At 34.9% G+C, this 9,788-nt stretch overlaps 1 protein-coding gene across 1 annotated transcript; it reads left to right on the top strand.

The window, feature by feature from the left end:
- Nucleotides 1-1,737: 1,737 nt before the first annotated feature.
- Nucleotides 1,738-9,163, top strand: LOC134261674 (uncharacterized). Its single transcript, XM_062744093.1, has 4 exons — nt 1,738-1,970; nt 2,695-2,774; nt 3,279-4,223; nt 4,584-9,163. The coding sequence occupies exons 1-4, from the start codon at nt 1,738-1,740 to the stop codon at nt 9,161-9,163; spliced, it is 5,838 nt and encodes a 1,945-aa protein (XP_062600077.1).
- The last annotated feature ends 625 nt before the right edge of the window (nt 9,164-9,788 follow it).

Below are 9,788 nucleotides of genomic sequence, written 5' to 3'. Positions count from 1 at the left end.
GAGCTACAGTCTCGACAGAGACTTCTGGTTTTGGAGGTGTAACCGGAACCCCACCTATTTTTTTGTTTGGCCTTATTGCTGTTGTAAAGTTTCAAGTCACAACTGCCACTTTTCTCTTCCTTTGTTATAAGTATAAACGTATAGCTACAGTCTCGATAGAGACCTCTGGTTTTTTTAATAAAGCAGATATTTCCATCATTACCAAAGCTTTTTATACACTTGCGCTACAGAATCTGCATGCTCATCTATTTACAATTAAGTTAAAAGATAATGCATGTGTTAAGGAGATGTCCATTCCTGTTAGATCTATCGATGGAGGAAAAAAGACATTTTTTGGTTAATTGCACTAGATTCAGTTCACATAAATCATGCATATATGTACAAGTTTTTGGTCTGTGAATTATATGGGCAATTTTTTAAAGGACATTTCATATTTTTTTACATAAACATGTACAGCTTTTGGATAGAGAAATGCATGTATTTGGAGTCTGGTAACTATTTAAGTTCTTTCAAATGTGACTAAGGTCAATGACCTCATGACCTTCACTATGACCTATGTACTAAAAATATCTTTTGAACTTTGTTGCCACTTGTCACATAGTGTTTCACAAAAACATCTTGTTTATTTTAATGAAAGGTTTAAACTGATTGTAATATTTATCACACTCCTGTATTACACAATATCTTCATTATTTAACACACATCCATTAAAATACAAAATGATGGGTAAAAAAAAAAACAAGTTAGGAATCTTCTGTGCAAAACTATTCAGAGACCTAGCACTTAAGTATCTAAAACATGGATTTAAATTGCTATTTTCCTATTCTGTTAATAACAGTGCTGTGGTTTATACAATGACCTTGTTTATACATACAGCCTATTATAAGAAACCACGTTGATTAGTGGATGTCTTAAATATAGGATAGGTTACTCTTTTTTGATGATTTGTCCATTCATTACTTTATTTTTCTGATTGTTGAAGTTATTTTTGAAGAAGAAGGGCATATTGCTTTTCTGCTGTCTGTAAGGTCCATCAACAGTTTCCATTCATTTTTTGTTAATGGAGGTTGCATATACTGGAATGAAATTTGGCATACAGATTTATCATAAAAATGTCTAGGTCAAGTATTTTAAAAAATAGGTTTTGGCAATTTAAGACCGAGTTCTGCCCCGTGGATTTAGAAAAAATCCAATTTATTTTATTTTTTGGGGGGGGGGGGGTGGGTGGGGTGGGGTGGGGTTGGGGTTGGAGGGGGGACAAAAGTGTTTAACAAATATCTCCTGTTAAATATATGGTAGGATGTACAGTTGAGCCACAATAATCAGCACATTTCATCCTTCCAAACAGGTCCCAGGATCACGAAATTAACTTGCATGCAAGTCAAATTTTTAATTGCTTGTAACATGACATTACTTAATAAATTAATCACAAAATTTGCAAATAACAACACTTTTGTGAAACAGTATTTAAAAATATTTTAATTTTGACCAGCTTAACTTTCACAGTATTTAAGTATAAAATAAAATTTTTGTTGTAAGCTTAAATTTTTTTATGATCATGGGGCCAGGTTTAGGAAAAAGAACATTGATATATCTAAGAGTCATGTGGGGTAAATTTTAGTATTCATGATGCTTCGTAAACCCAGATAATTCCTTTGGGACACAAGTGTCCTTGTTGAAAAGGCTTGACTGTACATCCAAAATGTCAATATTCATTATTAATTTTGTCCCTTGTAGATGCCGAGAAGAAAGTACTGGAGAATGAGTGGAGCCAGGAAAGAGATACAGACTGACAAGACTGAGGAGACTGGCCTCATGAAAAACAGTAAAACAATGTCTGACCTGGACTTGACTGAGGAGACTGGCCTCTTAAAAAACAGTAAAACAATGCATGACATTAGAATGACTGAGGAGACTGGCCTCGTGAAAAACAGTAAAACCAATGTTGACCCTGAGGAGCCTGCCCTCAGGTTACAAAAAAAAACAGGAAAACCAAAAAACTTGTGAAATGAATCTGCTCAATGAACTTTGTGATATGAATCTGGCAAATGAACTATGTGAAACAAATCTGCTCAATGAATCTCATGAAAAGAATTTGAAAAACAATGTTGAAAAAAAAATAACAAACAATGCCTTAATCGCTGATACTGTACTACACAACAGTGGTGTAACGGCTGAAGAAAGCAAATCACTTAGACATGAAGACAATCGGGTATGCAATACAAAACTAGTATTTGGGTCATTTCATCAAGGAGATGCAAGGTTTTCATCATTTTCTAGAGGAAGTCAGTGTACCTGCAATGCTCTTACAATGCTGATCAAAAGTTATGAAAGATTTTCATTCTCGACTGAATTTATCGATAGAACTTTAATAGCAGGAGATCAGGTTTATGTTATGTTGGTGAAGAATTTGCTGCAAAAAGAAATGTATCTGAACAAACTACTTAAATTTGATGAGTTGCCAAGTAATTTAACTCTTGGAGAAAACCATCATATCATTGAGAAATTTGAAACCATGTGGGGATTACTTGTCTCTGAAGAACAAAACAGTCAGGTGAAATCTTTGCATCAAGTTTTAGAAGAGGCATTTCAGGTTTCTAGATATTTGCTGATTATGATAGGTGCAATTTGCTCTGGTATATATAAAGTGTCAGACAATGAATATTACTTTTTTGACTCTCATTCACATGACAGTGATGGCATGTCTGCCTGTGATGGTAAATCAGTACTAGTTCAAAGCAAGAGTATAGATGATCTGGTGTCATATTTGTACAGTATGTATAACAGCATGCATATAGACTTTGCAACACAGTTTGAAATCTTGCCAGTCTCATTTAAGACTCTGCATCATAGTTTTCCAGAGGAAAGCCCATTGCAAAAAAAGTTTTTCAAAATGGATGATCATTTCTCATCTGAGACAAATTCAGAAGATCAAAATCTATGCAGAAAAAGTTATATGAGAGAGTATATGAGAAGAAAAAGACAGAATGTACATTTTCAGCAAGTTGAAAGAAATAAAGATGCACATGCTAAAAAGTTAAAGAGGAAAAATGATGATATAAAAAGCAAAGAAAAAGAAATGGGAACAATTGCAAGGAAATTAAAAAGACAGAGTGCTGAAATAAAAATGAGAGAAAATGAAAGGGAAACGGCTGCTAGAAAGTTAAAACGACAGAATGTTGAAGTAAAAGAGAAAGAAAGGAAAACCAATACAGCTGGTAGACAGGTTAAAAGACAAAATTTAGAAGTAAAAGAAAGAGAAAGAAAAATGAATACAGCTGGTAGAAAGGTGAAAAGACAAAATATAGAAAGAAAAGAAAAAGAAAGGAAAATGGATACTGCTGGTCGGAAGGTGAAAAGACGAAATGTAGAAATAAAAGAAAAAGAAAGGAAAATGGATAGGGTTGCAAGAAAGTTAAAGCGACAAGATAGTGAAATTAGAGAGAAAGAAAAGAATATAAATACTGCTGGTAGAAAGTTAAAGCGACAAGATAGTGGAATTAGAGAGAAAGAAAAGAAAATGAATACTGCTGGTAGAAAGTTAAAGCGACAAGATAGTGAAATTAGAGAGAAAGAAAAGATTATGAATACTGCTGGTAGAAAGTTAAAGCGACAGGATGCTGAAATTAGAGAGAGAGAACGAAACATGAATACAGCTTACAGAAAGTCAAAACGACAAGATGCTGAAATTTATGAAAAAGAAAGAAAAATGAATACAGCTGGTAGAAAGTTAAAACGTCAGAATATTGAAGTGCAAGAAAGAGAAAAAGAGGGCAGTAGAATTTCAAAAAGATTATGTAGAGAAAACCCAATCGTTCTTGAAAAAGAAAGGCTTAGAAAGCAAGCTAAACGAAGTAACATTTCATTTAGAGAAAATGAGAGAATGCTAAATAGGGAACAGAAACAGAAGAAAAGAACAGATGTAGAATATTGTGAAAAAGAAAATGAACGAAAAAGACAGAAAAGATATGGAGTAGATATAGAGGATTGCATCCAAAATTTTCATGAACAGATTAGACATGGACCAATTTTTGTATGTTCATGTTGTCAGCAAACATGGTTCAAAGAAAGTGTTTCTAAAGTGGAAAGCACCAAAGTAGATGACAACAGTAAAAGAAAGTTTCTTACTAGTACTTTGTCTGTTGACAATGTGGAATGGATTTGCAATACTTGCTATTCATCAATGAGAGAAAACAAAATTCCAAAGTTGTCTGTCTTCAATGGTATGATGTGGCCACTTAAGCCAGTAGAATTGGATTTGTTTCCTTTAGAAGAAAGGCTAGTATCTTTGAGAATACCTTTTATGCAAATTAGAGAGTTGCCGAGAGGTGGACAATATTCTGTAAGGGGAAATATTGTGAATGTTCCAGTTGATATTCAACCTACTGTAAATAGCCTGCCAAGAAAATTAGATGAAAATGTCACAGTTCCTGTCAAATTAAAGAAAAAATTGTCATATCAAAAATGTGATTATCATGAAAATGTACGACCAACAAAAGTACTGATTGCATTACACTGGCTTATGAACAATAGTGACTTTTACAAGAATGCAAATATCAATATTGATGATAACTGGTTTCAAGAAATTACAACTTCAGCGAGTGAAATTGTTCAGGAATTGGTGAAAACACAAGTTAGAAGCAACCAAAACACTGATGATGATGAGACGGTTGATGATGATAACGATGAGTATTGTGAAGTAGATGGAGTTGGTAGAGATGGTAATTGCGATACTCTGTTAGATGATGCATCACGAGACATGAATCAGATTTACACATTTGCTCCAGGTGAAGGACAACGTCCGCTTAGTCTATATCAAGATCAGACAGCTGAATATTTGTCATTTCCAACAATTTTTTGTGGAAAGGGAAGATTACAAGATGACGAAAGACAAGTTCGTGTTTCCTATGCAGATATTGCTAAATGGGAATTGAGGAGTGTTGATAGACGTGCTGCCCAGTCTGTTCCAAATTTGTTTTTCAAGTTGAAAAAAATACAAATGAAGCAAGTTACAGACAAATGCAACCTGGCTCTTAGGAAATGCAAAACCAAAGGAAAATCCATTACAGCAAATGAAATGAAAAATCCCCAAAATGTGAATAATCTTGTTAGACACGATGAAGGTTTTTTTGTGTTCAGGCAGTTACGAAATTCACCTGCATATCTTGAGACTAGAAAAAAAGATGTATTTGCTATGATTAGACAGCTAGGTTTACCAACGTGGTTTATGTCACTGTCTGCTGCAGATACAAGATGGAATGATCTCATCAGAGCACTTGGGGTGTTAAATGATGGAAAAGAATACACTGATGAAGAAATCGACAACATGACTTGGTATGAAAAGTCAAAATTAGTACAAAAGGATCCCATCACTTGCTCTAGGTACTTTGATCATAGGTTCCGTATGTTTATGAATTCAGTGTTGAGAAGTGATCATCATCCAATTGGAATCGTAAAAGACTTCTTCTACAGAACTGAATTTCAGCAAAGAGGATCACCACATATTCATATGATTGTTTGGATAGAAAATGCACCAAAATATCAGGAAAATACTGAACAGGAGATAGTGAATTATGTAGATAATTACCTGAAATGTGAAAAGAATGAAGAGAATGATTTGACTGACTTGCAAGTGCACAAACATTCACAGACATGTAAAAAGAGAGGGAAAGCTGTATGTAGATTTGGATTTCCCCTTCCTCCTCTTGAAGAGACTTTGATTTTGGAGCCACTAGAGTGTGATGTTGATAAGTACAAGAAAATGTATGATGATATTCAGAAACAGCTCAATGATATGAAAAATGGATGTGATTTGCCCTACAAAGAGCTCCTGAGCACGGTACTAAAGATATCGGAGGAAGATTACATAAAATGCATTAGAAGTTCGCTGAGAGGTCCAAAGGTTTTTCTAAAGAGAAATCCATGTGATATGAGGGTAAACTCATACAACAGTGTTGTTCTTGATGCTTGGAAAGCTAACATTGACATTCAGTATATTTTGGACCCATATGCGTGTGCAATGTATATTGTTTCTTATATAAGTAAGTCACAAAGAGGGATGAGCGATTTACTTAACAGAGCTGCAAAAGAAGCTAGAGAAGGAAATCTTGACATAAAAAGACAGGTACGTCATATTGGAAATCATTTTCTGAATAGTGTAGAAGTTGGAGCACAAGAAGCAGCATATTTAGTGTTACAAATGCCAATGACAAAAGCTTCAAGGGATGTTGTTTTTATCAACACAAGTCCATCAGATGACCGAGTAATTCTCATCAAAACAGATGCAGAATTGGAAAAGTTGACACCAAATTCTACAGATGTTGAATGCAGCAATGTAATTAAACGGTATGCAAAACGCCCAAAGCAGCTTGAAAACTGGTGCTTAGCAGATTACGTGTCACAGCTAGATGTTGTATTTCCTAAAGATACTGAAAAAGAGTTCGCTGAAAATGAAGTGAATGATGATGATCAGGACAATCAGTCAGATGATGACAATTCTGATCTCGATTTTGGTGAAAGTGATACACTAGTTACATTGAGAAATGGCATAAAGATCAGACGTCGTAAAATACCAAGGGTAATTAGATATGTCCGATTTAATATTAAAACTGATCCAGAAAATTACTACCGAGAAAAACTTATGTTGTTCATGCCTTGGAGAAATGAATCCACTGATCTAATATCAGGAACAGACACATTTGAGAAGTCATTTCATCTGAAGAAGTCGTTTCTTACACACAAGGTCAAGGAATATGAATTCAATTCTGAACAGCTTGATGCAGCTTTGCAAATGGCAAATGAGGACTTTTCAGAAGCTTTTGATGAATTGGCACCAGATGTTCAGCAAAGAGAGGCAGAAGATGAAAATGAAGGATCTCTTGAATCTGAAAACTTTGTTCAATTTAATCCTGAGAGGCCTATTGAACAGAGACAGTATGATATAGGATCTGATCTTGGCATTCCATCAACAAGACAAATAACTGAAGAAAGTTCTGTTAGATTACCAGACAATGAATACTTGAAACTTTTAGGAAGTCTAAATGTAAAGCAGCGGGAATTTTTCAATCATGTCCTGCACTGGGTAAAAACCAAGACAGAACCTATTTATTCATTTTTATCTGGAGGTGCTGGTGTTGGCAAATCTGTTTTGATAAGAGCACTTTATCAAGCTCTGCACAGATATCTATGTTCCACAGAAGGAGAAAATCCAGATGACATAAGAGTACTTCTTTGTGCTTATACTGGCAAGGCGGCATACAACATTGGAGGATCAACTATAGCATCTGCTTTCCATCAAAAAATTAATCAAAGTCAACAAAGCTTGCACTGTGATGAATTGAACACTTTTCGTACAAAGTACAAAAACCTAAAATTGATCATTATTGATGAGATATCAATGGTTGGAAATAGATCATTAGCTCTCATTGACAGTCGTCTACAACTTCTCACTGGCATCAAGAAACCATTTGGTGGTATAAGCATCATTGCTGTTGGTGATTTTTTCCAACTTAAACCTGTGATGGACCGTTGGATCTTTCAAGATTTAAATCATGATGCTCAAGCTCTTGCAAACAATCTCTGGAAGGAGCATTTTTGCATTTTTGAGTTGGATGAAATAATGCGCCAGAAAGACGATCTTGAGTTTGCTCAACTTCTCAATCGCCTTCGTTACAATATCATGACAGAAGAAGATATGAATGTAATACACAGATGCATGATAACGGAAACAAGTGACAATTATCCACACCATGCTCCTCATCTCTTTACACAGAATTCAAAAGTAGATGCATACAACAATCAGTTGATTGAAAAACTTGAAGGAGAAAAGGTTACAGTGAATTCAGTGGATACAGTTCTAAAGGATTATTCAAAGGAACTTAAGGAAAAGCTGCTGAGATCTCTATCTAAAGCAGATGATGTTAGCAAAACTGCTAATTTGATGCAAAATCTGATTCTTGCTATTGGGATGATATATGATATCTCAGTCAATGTTGATGTATCTGATGGTCTAACAAATGGGTCAACATGTAAGGTACAATTAATTGAAAGAAGATTAGAAGGAATATCAAGACCAAGCATCGTGTGGGTCAATTTTTTTGATGCTGCTATTGGAAAAATTACTCGCAAGAAATACAAACATTTGTATCATGATGGGATTAATGTGGACTGGATACCAATTTTTGAAGTTCAGAGGTCTTTTGTATTGAATTACAATACTTTTCAGAGAATTCAATTTCCGTTACGCCCAGCTGCAGGGAAAACAGTTCATAAAGCGCAAGGTTGCACTGTTGATGAAATTGTAATTGATTTGTCTCAGACTAGAGTGAGGAAAAATGCACATATTCACTATGTAGCACTAAGTCGAGTACGATCAGTGAATCATCTGCACATCCTAAACTTCAATGAGCAGGCATTAGCTATGGATGAACAAGTGGTAGAGGAAATGGATAGAATGAAAAAAGATGTGCCGCTGCTACTTTGTTATGTCCCATTATACCAAGTTGATTTTAATTCTTTTAAAATTGCTTTCAACAACTGTAGATCACTTCATAAACACTTCCAACAAATTCAAGATGAACCAAATATTGTTGCATCAGATGTAGTTGGATTCTCAGAGACAAGATTAACTAGTGTTGATGTAGCTGAAAATTATCAACTGCAGGGATACACAGCAGTATTTAACCATGAGACTACAGATAATATGGACAGGCGCCCTTATCATGGAACAGCAGTTTATGTGAAAAATGTCTACAACACAACCTGCATCTCAAAGCTGAACACTGGTTCCATGGAGTTCATCATGGTAAATATACATGTAAACCAAAGTAGAGTTGTCCAAGTTGTAGTTATTTACAAATATCCATCTTGCTCTTTTGGGGAATTCAAACAGGATATGAATGTGCATATAAAGCCCTTGATTGATAAACAGAAAGACTTGGTATTCTTAGGAGATTTTAATTTTGATTTGTTTGCTGGGCATACAGACTTTCTAACTTTTATGGAAAGAGGCTTCAGCTGTAAACAAATTGTGAGTAAGACTACTCATGACTCTGGTTCGAAACTTGACTTGATTTTTACAAACATATCTCCATGTGAAACAGATGTGATTGAAGCATACTGGTCAGATCATAAAATGGTGTACTGTGCATTTGATAAGACGTAAGCACTAAATACAATGGGGCACGAAAGTAAAAAAAAAAAAAGCAGAGGGAGATCCATAATTATGCCCCCTCCCTCATCCCATTGTCCCATCTTTGTATACCCCTCAAATTTTTGGGGGTATACTGGATTCAACATGTCCATCTGCCTGTGTCTTAATTTGTCAAAGTTAATTTTATTTAATATGCTGTCATGACCAGCAGCTAAAATGATTTAGATCAAGGTCACAAAGTTTATATGTTTATGTTTTTGGTTTTGGGTGAATATTAGGTTATATATACTTTGGCAAATTAATTATTAAGGTTTCTTATGAAAAAGAGATCTGTCGTGATCTCATTGGATGTATTGATTGTACAAGATCATTCAGTAATATGACTAAGAAGTTAAGTATTCTTTGATCCAAAACATTTTAAAGCTTGAACAGTGGGTAACTGTGTTCTTGATTCACTAGAGATTAACATGACCTTCAGCTAATTACACGTCAGCAAAATTCAGGCCATCCCCTTGGCCATTTGCAATAATTCTAGCTAGGTTACAGAGATTGAAGTACATGTATGTCTTCTCTTATTCCCTTTTTGGGGTATTAGCCCTATTTGGACATTTTTTAAAACAACCCACTGTTTGAAAAT

This window comes from Saccostrea cucullata, unplaced genomic scaffold (assembly GCF_032062105.1).
Source record: "Saccostrea cucullata isolate Sc308-1 unplaced genomic scaffold, CSIRO_AGI_Scuc_v1 ctg12896, whole genome shotgun sequence".
Lineage (NCBI taxonomy): Eukaryota > Metazoa > Mollusca > Bivalvia > Ostreida > Ostreidae > Saccostrea > Saccostrea cuccullata.
The sequence above is the reverse complement of the archived record's forward strand: the minus strand, read 5'-3'. Positions and strand labels throughout refer to the sequence as shown.

Bases quoted from the DNA above. Each gene is read 5' to 3' on its own strand.
- LOC134261674 (XM_062744093.1), top strand. From the start codon at position 1,738: ATGCCGAGAAGAAAGTACTGGAGAATGAGTGGAGCCAGGAAAGAGATA. The intron at 2,775-3,278 runs GTATGTATAACA...AAATGAATACAG, and splicing joins TCTGGTGTCATATTTGTACA to CTGGTAGAAAGGTGAAAAGA. The intron at 4,224-4,583 runs GTATGATGTGGC...ACTGGTTTCAAG, and splicing joins AAAGTTGTCTGTCTTCAATG to AAATTACAACTTCAGCGAGT.